The 15,784-nt window shown below is 44.1% G+C and overlaps 1 protein-coding gene across 3 annotated transcripts in view; it reads left to right on the top strand.

The window, feature by feature from the left end:
• Positions 1-15,784, top strand: part of LOC145349088 (high affinity cationic amino acid transporter 1-like) — an 85,493-nt gene that overhangs the window by 44,068 nt on the left and 25,641 nt on the right. For all 3 annotated transcript variants that reach the window (XM_080197416.1, XM_080197418.1, XM_080197417.1), the window contains exons 2-3: positions 7,570-7,972; positions 9,593-9,751. In XM_080197416.1, coding sequence (XP_080053542.1) covers positions 7,603-7,972; positions 9,593-9,751 — 529 coding nt within the window. In that variant the 5' untranslated portion in view covers positions 7,570-7,602. The remainder of the gene's footprint in view (positions 1-7,569; positions 7,973-9,592; positions 9,752-15,784) is intronic.

The raw sequence follows: 15,784 nt of genomic DNA, 5'->3' as shown, positions 1-15,784 counted from the left end.
AAAAAATCCATAACTATTTTTAAAATATAATTTATCATGTCAGTGTTTTGGATTGATACAGTGAATTGCTGTCACTTTGCGTGCAGGGACATTATACAGGTCAATTCTCCATAATCATTGTTCCGTAAGATGGAGATACGGGTAGTTCGCCTGGTTTATTTTGGGAGAGTGATACTAATTTTAAGAAAAGGCTGTTAGACAGGACACGAAAAGCTGTCCACACTTCAAATAATCCACTGGGACGTATGCACAGATAATCAGCCCCCCCGTGCCACTGGTCTCAGTTTAGCATCTGATAGGGTCCAATTGAGAGGAGTTGGAGAGGGAAGAATATCAGGATGGGCAGGGAGGGAGGACTGAAAAGAGCAGAATGCAGATTAAATTGGCTGGATTAGTTGTGGTTTAAGTTTATGATTTTGACTGGATTAGTAAATCACCAACTCGACAGCAAACTTTAAATCATAGAATCCTACAGTGCAGAAGGTGGCCATTCGGCCCATCGAGTCTACACTGACCTCAATCCCACCCAGGCCCTATTCCCTTAATCCCATATGTTTTCCCTGCTAGTCCCCCTGACGGGGTTAATTTAGCATGGCCAATCAATCTAACCCGCACCTTTGGATTTATTTAAGCTGAAGGTTTACACTGTTGGTCTGCTATCACAAGTTTAACACCACTCTGTTCTCTGAATGTTCAAGTGGTGCCTGTGTTTGTTAGATGGTAGGGCTAAACATTAAGTCAATTGCTGGTTTTGCCTTGCTGAGTGCTCAGTCCCACTTGTTAAAAAACCTTTCCTGTCAGCGTTAAAGCTGCAAAATACATTGGGGTTGTTGAAGGTGTCGATGCATCCCACTGAATCCAGCAGAACAAAACATATAATGATTCTGAATTATCTACCTGTGGTTATTTTGGACATGACTTGAATCCACAATTGGATAATTTATTATTGTCACACGTATTGGTATACAGTGAAAAGTATTGTTTCTTGCGCATGATACAGACAGAGCATACCATTCATAGAGATGGAAAGGAGAGAATCCAGGAAGGAGTGTTACAGTCATAGCTAGGTTGTAGAGGAAGATCAACTTAATGCAAAGTAGGTCCATTCAAAAGTCTCACTGCAGCAGGGAAGAAGCTGTTCCGTGACCTCAGACTTTTGTATCTTTTTCCTGATGGTAGAAGTTGGAATGCCTGGGCTGCGTGGCAGCCGTGATTATGCTGGCTGTTTCGCTGAGGCAGCGGCAAGCGTAGACAGTGTCAATGAATGGGAGGCAGGTTTGAGTGATGGACTGGGCTTCATTCACAACCCTTTGTAGTTTCTTGCGCTCTTGGACGGAGCAGGAACCATACCAAGCTATGATACAATCAGAAAGATTGCCTTCTATGGTACATCTGTAAAAGTTGGTGACGATTTTACCAGACATGCCGAATTTCCTTAGTCTTTGTGCTTAGTAATTGTGTCGAAACTAGCAAAACAAATCTTGTTCAGTGGAACATGTACACAGTGGGATCCACATTTACTGCAAGCAAACTCCTAGATTGGGTAAATAAAGGTTATATCAAACAAGAGCTCCCAAAATGATCTTCAACAGTGGAAGATCTGTGGATAAGCATAGCACTTGTGTGTACTTCCTACACTTCCTTCCAGAGAAGAGCTATTCTGAGAATTGTAAGGTTAACATGGAGAAGTAACGTCTGTTTCTCAAACTTGTTGTTCTTGCCCTTATCCATTCTGAAAGCATATCTTACACACTAGTGGGTGTAGCTTTCTCACAGTTTGCCTCAAGGCTATGTAGATAAAAAATGCTTTTGTTACCTTTAATGGTGTCTGAGAACAGTTTAGCATAAACCTACAATATTTTAATCTCTTTGAAGTGATAACCTCATTTCTCTCGCCAATTAACATTTCTATTTACTTGCTGCTTGGAGGTGTATACATGTAGTTTTGGATTGGTTCCCCTCATAGAATCAGTGCAGAAAGAGGCCATTTGGCCTATCAAGTCTGCACTGACAACAATGCCACCCAGGTCCATTCCCTGTAACCCACGTATTTATCCTACTAATTCCCCTGATACTAAGGATTAATATAGCATCGCCAATCCATCTTACCCACATATCTTTGGGAGGAAACCGGAGCATCTGAAAGAAATGCACACAGACATGGGGAGGGCGTGCAGACTCCACATAGGCAGTCACCCAAGGCCGGAATTGAAACCGGGTCCCTGGCGCTGTGAGGCAGCAATGTTAACCATCACCCTCCTTCCCCGTGGAGTAATTCCAGGCTGCGCTTGCATGTAGTTGGCTGAAAGCGTAGTAATTTCAAGAGAACATTCACATTTTTCTTTTAACAGCAGCTTGCTTTTAACGTGTCTGTTCTGTGATTAATTTCCTCAGATGAGTGGATGAATGTCATGTTGAGTCAGAATTTGGGAGAGAACAAGGTTGATCGAGAAACTTAAAGGAATGCATGCTGTTTCCAAGCACTGTCTTGTGTGGATTAAGTAATGGTTAGCTATTGCCAAATTCGGGGTTTAACAGCCAATAGATTTGTTTGAACTTCTTGAAGAGTTAGCAATTTTTTTTAATTGGCAAATGTTTATGCTGAACAAGGTGTGACCTTTTCATCACAACAACACATTTAAGGATACGTTAAATTTTGACAGGGTAGGTAGAAGCTGGCTGTTTGCAGAATGGAACATACATCCTTTCATTTAAAGTAGCCAAACTTGTAAAATGTTGTTCCTCGGAGAGTTAGATGGACTCGCACAAGGAACGCAAGTTAGTATACAAGTACAGCAATTGTGAAGGCAAATGGCACATTGGGCTTCATTGCAAGGGAATTGCAGTACAGCAGTAAAGAAGTCTTGCTACAGATGTTACAGAAGTTTTGATGAGACTACACCTAAAGCACAGTTACTGTTTTGTTCTCGTATCTAAGGAAGGATATGTTTGGCTTGGAGGGTTGGAAATTGGGCCTTCCTTCCCTGGAGTTTAGGAGAGGTGATTTCATTGAAATATTCAAGCTTCTGACAGTGAGACACTGAGTTGTTTTCCCCAGGCTGGGGGAAATCTAGAATACAAGGGCACAGCCTCAGGATAAGGAGGCAATCACTTAGGACTGAGGTGAGGAGAAATTTCTTCCCAGATTTGTGACTCTTTGGGATTCTCTCCCCCAGAGGCTGCAACATTAAATATATTCAAGGCTGTAGTTGGTAGATTTTTAACCTCTTATCAAAGAATAAGGAGGACTGGACAGGAATGTGGAGTTGAGACAAGATCAGCCATGATTGTGTTAAATGGCAATGCAGATTTGAGGGAAGATATGGTCCTCTCCTGCTCATACTTATGTTTTTATAAATAGTTAAGGAATCTAAAATGAGTACCCATGGACTAAATTAAACTAACACATGGATTAATTAAAAATTAAACATTGTGGTGGCACAGTGGTTAGCACTGCTGCCTCACAGCTCCAAGGACCTGGCTTTGATTCCCAGCTTGGGTCTGAACTGTTAAATTTTTTTTTCCCAGTTGTTTCATATGAAAGTATCATAGAATCCCTACAATGCAGGCCACTCAGCCCATCGAGCCTGCCCCAACAACAATCCCGCCCATCCCCATAACCCCCTGCATTGACTACTAAGGGTTAGCACAGCTGCCTCACAGCTCCAAGGACCTGGGTTCGATTCCTGGCTTGGGTCACTGTGTGGAGTTTGTACATTCTCCCCGTGTCTGTGTGGGTTTCCTCCGGGTGCTTCGGTTTCCTCCCACAGGCCAGAGATGTGTGGGTTTGGTGGATTGGCCATGATAAATTGCCCCTTAGTGTCAGGGGGACTGGCTTGGGTAAATGCAGGGAGTTAGCTGGATAGGGCTTAGGTGGGATTGTGGTCAGTGCAGACTTGATGGGCCGAATGCCCTCCTTTTGCACTGTAGGATTCTATGATCCTATAATCCTCCTGACACTAAGGAGCAATTTAGTGTGGCCAACCCACATATTTATGCTTTAAGATGTAGAAAGTGGGGAGATTACAGAGATTTGCTACTTTATACCCCATGCAACTCAACACACTGTATTCATTTATTTTACAAATAAAAATCTTAAGCCAACGGAGTATCTAAGGAACTTAAAGTATAACTAATTTGAGCTCTGATTTCTATCGTACTCAACGATGCCATGGAGTAAAGCAGTACAACTACACATGGCACGGAGTAAACACAGCCGATCTATAATCAGACTACTCGCAGGTATGGGATGGGCACACATTCAAACAATTAATTTTCATAGAAATCATAGAATCATAGAAATTATAGAAACTCCACAGTGCAGAGAGAGGCCATTTGGCCCATCAAGTCTGCACCGACCACAATCCCACCCAGCCCCTACCCCCGCACCCATACATCCCTCTAACCTGTGCATCTCAGGACACTAAGGGGCAATTTTAGCATGGCCAATCAACCTAACCCGCACATCTTTGGCCTGTGGGAAGGAACCTGGGCACCCAAAGGAAACCCACGCAGACACGAGAAGAATGTGCAAACTCCACACACAGTGATCCAAGCCGGGAATCGAACCCAGGTCCCTGGAGCTGTGAAGCAGCAGTGCTAACCACTGCTACCGTGCCGCCAGTTTTGGTGGGAAGATCAGCTCAAACTGCGACAGGTGGCCATTCTTACTGATACCAAGAGCTTTTCTAAAACAAGACAATTTTTAAAAATTCTACTTTAACATACAATTGCACTAAAGCATTCAGCAATAATTTATTTATTAGTACCACATTAACACTGCAATGAAGTTACCATGAAAATCCCTTAGTTGCCACACTCCGGCACCTATTCAGGTACACTGAGGGAGAATTCAGCATGGCCAGTGCACCTAACCGGCACGTCTTTTGGACTTTGGGAGGAAACCGGAGCACCCGGACGAAACCCATGCAGACATGGGGAGAATGTGCAGTGACCCAAACCGGGATTCGAACCCGAGTACCTGGTGCTTTGAGGCAGTAGTGTTAACCACTGTGCCATCATGCCACTCTGAATAAATTAAAATTCCAGATACTTCTCAAAATTAGTGCAAAATGGGTAAATTTTGCACACAAAGCAGAAATTCTTAGAATCATAGAAACCCTACAGTGCAGGAGGAGGCCATTCTGCCCATCGAGTCTGCACTGACCACACTAGTCTAACGTAGGCCCCATCCCTGTAACGTCACACATGTACCTTGCTAATCCTTCCAACCTACGCATTCCAGTACACTAAAGGGTATGGCCAGTCCACCTAACCTATACATCTTTGGACTGCTGCCTCTCAGCTCCAGGGACTTGGGTTTGATTCCTGGCTTGGGTTGCTGCCTGTGTAGCACCTGCAGTTCTTGTGTCTGTGTGAGTTTCTTCCGGGTGCTCCGGTTTATCCCACAGTCCAGTGGTTTCCTGTGCCCGCTCGGACAAGTGCACATCTGCAGACAGGTATTGGCAGACGTCTTGTGAAACTAAAAGCAAGTTACTGCGGGTGCAGGAATCTGAAACCAAAAGGTCTGGCCGCATCTGTAAAGAGAGAAAAGAGCTGACGTTTCAAATCTAGGTGATGCTTTTGTTGAAGGGTTATCTGGACTCTGTGTCAGCTCTTTTCTCTCCTTACAGAAGCTGCTAGACCTGCTGAGATTTTCCAGCAGTTACCCTTCTGGCAGACATCTTGTGTTGGCAGGAGTCAGCATTTTTAAGGAATTGAAAGTGACATTTTAAACTTATTCCAAATCATTCATTAATTTGATTGAATTCCTTAATTCCCTAAATTGAATTCCTTGAATTAATGAATTCCTTAGTAATCTTGCATTTATTTTCAAAACATAACCATTAGTGTCCTTGCATCCAAAAGTTCCATTTTCAGTTAATGTTTCTCACTCATTTTGGGGTATCTTTGGCTGCAAATGGGCATAATTATCGGAAGCTCCCAGTATTGAGTAACTCGCCCTGGGGCCTGCTTCTTGTGATGTCTCTTATAAAGAGAGTATGGAGAACATTGCACACGGTGTAGTTTGTAGCACCTTTATTTTTTAGCATTGGCTTCCCTGTTTTTTGGGTCAATTGTATTGAAAGCACCAGTGCAATCAAGTGGATACTCCAGGGCAAGATATTGGGAGCAGAGAGGGAATGTGTTTTTTAAAATATGAATTATGAGCCTGTGGCATTCCTTCCAGGATTAGTGATTGTTTTCCCTCAATGTGAGAATTTAAGGTTTGGGTGAACAATGGTTGACAGAAAAGACGATCGTGAAATGGGAATATGGATAAAGACCATTTACTCAGTGAAGTCTCAGGGCTGACGTGGATGGGTTTGTGCTCTGTAACGTGTGGCTTTCTACATACATCTGGATTTCCACCTGTAACATTGGCTGCTCTTCCTTCGCCTCAACATTGGCTGCAGTGCTTTCAATTGCTGAGGCCCCACTTTCTGAAATTCCCCACTTCACAAATCCCTGTCATGTCACCGCTCCTCCTCCCTCCCTTTTGTATGCTCTTTTGAGCATACCCCATTTGCCTTACCATCTCGCCATCCCTAACCTCAAAGTTCCTGTTTTCTTTACAATTCTTTGCCGAATCTTTGAATGTTTTTCTATGATGAAGGCACTCAATAGATGCGGGTTGTTGACACCGTCACTGTTGAGTTGAGACCAGAACAATTCTTGCCGTTGTTTTCTTCCTTCAGCCTGGATTTATGTGACGCAGCTCCCTTTAACTGAATGTACAGTTCGTTGATTGGTGACTGACCGTGTCTCCGAAGGGATAGGTGGGATTCGGTTTGTGCTTTTGATTCGCAAGGTTTCTGATCTCTACCTAGTTATCCAGATGAGGCACCTGCCTCAGTGGTGGAGAATAGGCACAGTCATTACTAAAAGCAAATTACTGCGGATGCTGAAATCTGAAAATGAAAGAAAAAATGCTGGAAAATCTCAGCAAGTCTGGCAGCATCAGTAAGGAGAGAAAAGAGCTGATGTTTCAAATCCAGATGACCCTTTGACAAAGTTTTGAAGAGGGTCATCTGGACGCAGCCTCAGCTCTCTTCTCTCCTCGCAAACGTTTATTACTAATGTTGAGTTGTCGAGATGGTAGGTTTTCAGAAAGCTACTTTTTGAAGCTGACATGTCTGTCTGTTTTGAGTCAAAAATACGTACTTTGGTTTTATTTAAAATATGTATGTACATTAGATGACAAGTAGTTCATGACTTTAACAGTGAAGCTAATGCAATTGAAGTATTAGCTGGATTGTTGAAAATGCTTTCTGAATAATGTTCAAGGTAATTAGAAGTGTTTGGGGAGGGGGAAATGGCAAAGATATTTTGGATAGAAATGATTTAAAGTAAGATCCATGGAATAGTGACTTGTCACAGGTTAACTTACGGCTGAGTCTCCCTAAAAATATACAGAACGTCACTGTAACACGTTATTAAGTGCTGCCTTCAACCTTGTTTATAAATAGCAATTGGAACTTGGGTTTTGTTCTAAGTGTCGAAACAAAACTTTGAAAAGCGGAGGAGGATTTTTTTCTTTTTCATCAGTGTATTTCTTTTCCTTTTTAGGTTTGTGTTGTTCAGTGAATCTGGTCTGACGAGATGGATTGTAAGCCGCTTATTTATTTTGGACGCCAACTGGTTCGCCGTAAATATGTGGACTGCACTAATGAAGAAACCAGACTCGCTCGCTGTTTGACGACAGTGGACTTAGTTGCCCTTGGTGTTGGCAGTACCCTTGGGGCAGGTGTCTACGTGTTGGCTGGAGCTGTAGCCAGGGAGAATGCTGGTCCTGCCATTGTTATCTCCTTCTTGATTGCTGCTTTGGCCTCCGTGCTCGCGGGCCTCTGCTATGCTGAGTTTGGTGCTCGAGTCCCCAGGACTGGTTCTGCTTACCTCTACAGCTATGTTACTGTCGGAGAGCTATGGGCCTTTATCACTGGCTGGAACCTAATTCTGTCTTATGTAATTGGTAAGTGTGGTTCTATTGTGAGAAATTTACACTCTTAAGCACTTGGTTTAGTGTTATGTCCAGCATTAGTTTAGGGATCGACTTGCTCTAGTATTGCATTGTGTAAAGTAGTGGTGAGTACTTGGCAGGTCTGGGGTTTATTGGATAAATCAGTGTGATAGCCAGGCACGGGCACAGATTCCAAGTTTGTAGTTGGGGTCAGTTACATCATCTGGGTCATTGGGAGCTGCCGTTAGTGTTTTGGTTTGGGAGGAGATTTGAGGCCGGCCATTGGCTTTTTATCACAATTCAATGATCAGCCCACAACGAGCTACATTATCAGACTGGAAGATCGAGGATAAAGTTTCATATAATGTAACGCACTATCCTTGATAGTGGATGTAAATCTAATCAAATTTGGGATGTTTTCTGATGTTTGTTTTAGTGCTAACTGATTCGTTAGTTTGCTTTTCAGCATGAATTAATCTTTTTATCCTATAACCATTTTGCCTAATCCTGGAGAACTTGCCTTTAGTCTTCCTTAGCAAGATGCCAGGTGAATGAGTGGATTGCCACAGTAGGTCTCTGTTTAAAGTTTGGAACACCATCCAACGTTTCATAAGAGAAGCCTGAGATTTGTTGATTGATCTAGTAACAGTAGCTAGGCTGCCACTCCACTTAACAGGTCAGATAATGTTACTCTGAAAGTGTCGCCTAGAATGCCATTACAAAAGGGATCACCGAGAGTTTTTCATATATAGTAGCTCAGGAAATGTTTTTATCGTGGTTAGTATAACTTTCAAACTACACACCCTGACCTGGTCAGCATTGCTTACTTGAAATACGTTTTTCCAAGCATTAAATGGTTCCTCTTAAGAATGTCATTTGTTATTTGTAGCACATCTGTATATGGATGAATAGCACAGTGGTTAGTGCTGTGGTTCAATTCTGGTCTCGGGCTGCTGTCTATGTGGAATTTTGCACACACTCTTCGTGTCTGCATGGGTTTCCTCCCACAGATGTGCATGTTAGGTTGATTTGCTGTGCTAAAGTAACCCTAGTGTCAGGTGGATTAGCAGGGTAAATACGAGGGATTATGGGAATGTGGGTGGGATTATGGTCGGTGCAGACTTGATGGGCTGAATGGCCTCCTTTTGCACTGTAGGGATTCTACAATTCTATAACTTAATGTAACGGGAGACTTGAAACAACCTGCATTTGACTTTTGTGCACTGCAGTTGGTACTGCATTCAAATAGTGAGATTTGTAATGTTCAATACTGATCTTTGCATGAATTCATTCTCTGGTACTAATGCTACAAAATGTTCCATTCACAAATCTTGCAGCAGGCAGAGTAGCTAGAAGAATCATCTCCACAAGATTTCATACGTCAACTTGTCAGAAGTGCAAAGTACTTCCCTGAAATCTTGTTTAAATGGAATTTTGGCTCCAGATTGAAGAATACAAATAGATTTGTTGAACATTAGTACTACACAGAATGTGCAGCTTGAATATCTGAAACTGCCCAATCTTGGTCCTTTTGTTTAAGTGATTATTTCTGTTCTAGGGCTGTTCGTTCAAGTTTCTGAAGTGATGTTTGGCAGCATTCTGATATTTTTCTGTCTCTTTCTCTCTCTACAGGAACGTCAAGTGTTGCAAGAGCGTGGAGCGCGACATTCGATGAACTCATCGGGAAGCACATTGAAGTGTTCTGTCGTCAGTATATGGCAATGAATGCTCCTGGTGTATTGGCGGAGTATCCAGATATCTTTGCTGTATTTATAATCTTGCTGCTAACAGGCACGTACTCTTTCACAACAGCGATTGTTTTACAAACCCGTTATTATGTTGATTTTATCCGAGTTAACTGCAGTGACTGAATTTCAGTAACCTTGGAAACGTAGCTAGCTCAAACTTCAGTTTGTGTGACTGATTTGAGTACAGGTTCTGACTTTCACTCTTTCGCTAAATTTAAACTTTATTGACACGTTCCCTCTTTTGTGCTGTGGGAGCAGGGGACGTGGGGGCGGGCAGGTGGTATAGTTGGGAAGACTCCAAAGTAGATTGTTCTAATTTCTGCTTGACAACTTGCACATCTCCTTTGTACTGCTCCTGAGACCCTCCTCTTTTATTTGAGTAACTCTTACCACAAAATTAACACTCTCAAGCTGCAAATATAACAGGTAAATACACAGACAAATTTTTAAAAACATGTATATTTTCAGTGTTTGACATTTTTTGGAAATATAAGTAATGGTCTCAATAATCTACTCCAGTGGTTGGCGATTTGATCTTAAATTGGAGTCTGACTATTACATCCGTTGCACCAGTGGTTCCCCATGGACCCAAAAACAGTCTGCCTGCAATACCAGCAATCCGACCAGGATTGTACCTTCCGGTGCCCTCCCAGTGTTGTTCCTGCTGGGATGTGCAGCTACCTCGGCTGCAACAGGCCAAGTGGGAATCTCTGCCATCACGGACGTGTCTTGGGTTCTCACCAGCATTTCCACATTGCTGGAAAATCCCACTGCCTTGCTGACAAAGGTGCATGGTGAAAATACGTATTTGTTAGCGGGGTGGAAAGATGTCTGCACTTCGTGCACAACTCAAAACAAAAACTACCTCATTTTCGATGGTCTTGGCTGTTTGCCCCAGCCTGGACCCTCCACCCTGGCCATCTTATACTCGGTTTTAGTCCAACCTATTTATTTGATAATATACTCACAAGCTTTCGAGGGACACCCTCTTCGTCAGGTGAATGGAGAGTTCTGGCCTCAGACAGAGCATATAAAGCACAGACAGTTTAGAGATTACTGATTAGAATGCGAATCCTTACACCTAACCTGCTGTTCAAGACCTGAAGTGGCTGATAATGTGAGTGGAAGGAGCACTGATCACAGTTTAAAGAGACGTGTATTGTCTCCAGACAGTATAGTAAGTGAGGTTTTGCAAACCCAGGCCAGTCACGGGGGTTACAGATAGTGCGACATGAACCCAAGATCCCTGTTGAGACCGTCCTCATGTGTGCGGAACTTGGCTATCAGTCTCTGTTCAGCGACTCTGCGCTGTCGTGTGTCATGAAGGCCGCCTTGGAGAATGCTTACCCGAAGGTCAGAGGCTGAATGCCCGTGACCACTGAAGTGTTCGCCAACAGGAAGGGAACAGTCTTGCCTGGTGACTGTCGAGCGATGTTCATTCATCCGTTGTCGTAGCGTCTGCATGGTCTCCCCAATGTACCATGCTTCGGGACATCCTTTCTTGCAACGTATCAGGTAGACAATGTTGGCCGAGTTGCAAGAGTATTTACCATGTACCTGGTGGACGGTATTCTCACGTGTGATGATGGTATCCATGTCGATGATCCGGCATGTCTTGCAGAGGTTGCTGTGGCAGGGTTGTGTGGTATTGTGGTCACTGTTCTCCTGAAGGCTGGGTAGTTTGCTGCGAACATTTCTAATCAGTAATCTCTAAACTGTCTGTGCTTTATATGCTCTGTCTGAGGCCAGAACTCTCCATTCACCTGACGAAGAGGGTGTCCCTCGAAAGCTTGTGAGTATATTATCAAATAAATAGGTTGGACTAAAACCTGGTGTTGTCAGACTTTTTACTGTGTTTACGCCAGTCCAACGCCGGCATACCCACATCTTATACTCAACAGGATTACATACACCATTGTCTCTAACCTCACACTGGACCTCTTGGAAGGGATAAATCTCAGTCTAGAAACTTGTTGTCTCTGGCATTGTAGGAGTCTGGTGGAGTTATGGTAGCAGCCTGCTAGAAGTAAATTTAGCCCCTTAGACTTGACCATAGTCTGCAGCAATTTCAATCTTAGAACATAGAAAAACTACAGCACAAACAGGCCCTTCAGCCCACAAGTTGCATTGGTCACATCCCTACCTACTAGGTCTACCTATAACCCTCAATCCTATTAAATCCCATGTTCTCATGCAGAAGTCTCTTAAAAGACTCTAACGAATTTGCCTCCGCCACTGACAGCAGCCGATTCCACTCACCCACCACCCTCTGAGTGAAAAACTTACCCCTGACATCTCCACTGTACCAACTCCCCAGCATCTTAAACCTATGTTCTCTCGTAGTGACCATTTCAGCCATGGCAAACAGCCTCTGAAAATCCACCCGACCTATATAGAACATAGAACACTACAGCACAAACAGGCCCTTCGGCCCACAAGTTGCGCCGATCACATCTATACCTACTAAGCCATAGACCTATCTATAACCCCCTATCCCATTAGATCCCACATACTCATCCAGAAGTCTTTTAAAAGACCTCAGCGAGTTCGCCTCCACTACCACCGACGGCAGCTGATTCCATTCACTCACCACCCTCTGAGTGAAAAACTTACCCCTAACATCTCCTCTGTACTTGCTTCGCTGCACCTTAAATCTGTGTCCTCTCGTAGTGACCATTTCAGCCCGGGGAAATAGCCTCTGAGAATCCACCCTATCTATTCCTCTCAACATCTTATAAACCTCTATCAGGTCGCCTCTCAACCTTCGTCTCTCCAGGGAGAAGAATCCCAGCTCCCTCAACCTATCTTCATAAGGCATGCCTCCCAATCCAGGCAACGTCCTTGTAAATCTCCTCTGCACCCTTTCAATAGCTTCCACGTCCTTCCTATAGTGAGGTGACCAGAACTGCGCACAGTACTCCAAGTGGAGTCTGACGAGGGTCTGGTAAAGTTGCAGCATTACCTCCCGACTCCTAAACTCAATCCCTCAATTAATGAAAGCTAGCACACCATACGCCTTCTTGACCACATCCTCTACCTGCAAGGCCGATTTAAGCGTCCTATGGACCCGGACCCCAGGATCCTTCTGCTCTTCAACCCAGCTAAGACTCCTACCCTTGATATTGTATTCCTTCATCCCACTGGTCCTGCCAAAATGGACCACTACACATTTATCTGTGTTGAAGTCCATCTGCCACTTCTCCGCCCAGTCTTGCATCCTATCTGTGTCACGCTGCAACTTCTGACATCCCTCCAGACCATCCACAACACCACCAACCTTCGTATCGTCAGTGAACTTACTAACCCATCCCTCCACTTCCTCATCCAGGTCATTTATGAAAATGACAAACAGCAAGGGTCCTAGAACAGACCCCTGGGCACTCCACTGGTGACCGACCACCATGCAGAAAAAGACCCATCCACAACCACTCTCTGCCTTCTGTGGGCAAGCCAGTTCTGGATCCACAAGGCAACAGCTCCTTGGATCCCATGCCCTCTCATCTTCTCAAGAAGTCTTGCATGGGGGACCTTATCGAACGCCTTGCTGAAGTCCATATAAATCACATCTACCGCTCTTCCTTCATCAATGTGTTTAGTCACATTTTTCAAAGAACTCAACCAGGCTCGTAAGGCACAATCTGCCTTTGACAAAGCCATGCTGACTACTATTGAGCATACTAAACTTCTCTAAATGTTCATAAATGCTGTTTCTCAGGATCCTCTCCATCAACTTACCAACCACTGAGGTTAGACTTACCGGTCGGTAATTTCCTGGACTATGTCTGTTTCCTTTTTTGAATATTGGAACCACGTCTGCAATCCTCCGGAACCTCTTATGTCTCCATCGATGATGCAAAGATCATCGCCAGAGGCTCTGCAATCTCTTCCCTGGCCTCCCACATAACCTGGGGTACATCCCATCCGGTCCCGGTGACTTATCTATCTTGATGCTATTCAAAATTTCCAACACATTCTCTCTCTTAACATCCACATACTCAATCTTTTCAGTCCGCTGCAAACCTGCAGTACAACCACCCAGATCATTTTCCACCGTGAATACCGAGGTAAAGTATTCATTAAGCACCTCTGCCATTTCTACCAGTTCCATACAGACTTCCCCCTTTCACATTTTATAGGTCCTATTCCTTCACATACTTGTAGAACTCCTTAGGGTTCTCCTTAATCTTACCTGCCAAGGCCTTCTCATGACCCCTTCTGGCTCTCCTAATTTCCTTCTTAAGTTCCTTCCTACAACCCATATACTCCTCTAGATCCTTAACGTCACCCGGCTCTCTGAACCTTCTGTACACCTTTTCTTTTTGACTAGGTTCATTACAACCTTCATGCACCACGGTTTCCGTAACCTACCAAAACCTCCCTGTCCCATTGGAACGTTGTCGTGCAGAGCTCCAGACAAACATTCCTTGAAAATCCGCCACCTTCCTTTGGTACCTTTCCTCAAGAATACCTCCTTCCAATTTACTCGTTTAATTTCTTGCCTGATGGCTTCATATTTCCCCTTACTCCAGACACTTTCCTAGCTTGCCTGATCCTATCTCCTTCCAATGCTATTGTAAAGGAGATAAAGTTATGATCTCCATCCCCAAGATGCTCTCCCACTGAGAGATCCAACACCTTTCCAGGTTCATTAGCCAGCATCAGATCAAGTACAGCCTCTCCTCTCGTAGACTTATCCACATACTGTGTCAGAAAACCCTCCTGAACACACCTAACAAACTCCTCCTCATCCAAACCCCTTACCCTAGGGATATTCCAATCGATGTTTAGGAAATTAAAGTCTCCCATCACAACAACTCTGTTATTACAACATCTCTCCAGGATCTGTTTCCCTATCTGCTCTTCAACATCCCTGTTACTATTGGGTGGCCTATAGAAAACACCCAGCAAAGTTATCAACCCCTTCCTGTTCCAAACTTCCACCCACAGAGACTCCGTAGGCAATCCCTCCACAGTGTCCACCTTCTCTACAGCCGTGACACTATCCCTGGTCAACAGTGCCACTCCCCCCCCCCCCCCCCCCCCCCCCCCCCCCCTCTTTTGCCTCCCTCCCTGTCCTTCCTGAAACATCTGAAACCCAGCACCTGAAGTATCCAGTCCTGTCCCTGAGACATCCAAGTCTCTGTAATGGCCGCCACATCACATTCCCAAGCAGCAATCCACATTCTAAGCTCATCCACTTTATTCACTACACTCCTGGTGTTAAAATAGACACATCTCAGATCTTTGGTCTGAGCACTCCCCTTCTCCATCACCCGTCTATCCTCCCTCTTACACTGTCTACAATCCTTCTCTATTTGCAAGCTAACCTCCTCGCTCCCAGTCATCTCATCTTGATTCCTGTGGGATCTACCATGGTATAAAGGAATTAAGAATTCTTTACTCAGCTGTTACAGAGTATTATACACCCTCCTTGTTTAATTTTGGATTTAGAAGAGGGATTATGGTGTATTTAAAATACTCAGACAGTGGTAGGTTGTTTTAACATTGGTAGTGATTATGTAAAGTGAGCCAGGACTCCCCTACATGTGCCAGCATTCATCTCTGATCTACTTTGACCACATTACAACTTGGCAGAGGTGGAGAAATGAACCCTTTTAATGTAAAGTAAGTTATGGCAGTCCACTTGTGAGTCGGGAGAACAGACATGTGGATCTGTAAAGTGGGATGCCTCGCCATCGGCATACCCACTGCCTGGGGAAATGTTGTGCCCTGTAACAATTCCGTCGGCTGAAAGATTCTAGCAGGACCAGCCGTCCAGCCTGATGTAGACTTGTCCCCAAAAATTTACGCCATGCAGTGGAGATCCCACCCTGTGAGGATAATCCAGCCCATGTTTCTGTTTACTTTCTAACATAAGAACGCTCCCTGGCGCACAAATCAAACTTCATGTATAACTCGGAACTCATTCTTCACACTAACAGACTTTACATCAATTTGGGAACGAAGGGATGTGGACTGTGGTCAGGAAAGTGGAGTTGAGGTAAACGATCTGGTTCAAGGGGCTGAATGGCCTACTCCTCTTTCTGAAGTTCACCCAGATTTCCAAAAGCATACA

Source organism: Carcharhinus amblyrhynchos, chromosome 10, assembly GCF_965287045.1.
Source record: "Carcharhinus amblyrhynchos chromosome 10, sCarAmb.v2.hapA, whole genome shotgun sequence".
Lineage (NCBI taxonomy): Eukaryota > Metazoa > Chordata > Chondrichthyes > Carcharhiniformes > Carcharhinidae > Carcharhinus > Carcharhinus amblyrhynchos.
This window is presented reverse-complemented; position numbering and strand designations above follow the sequence as displayed.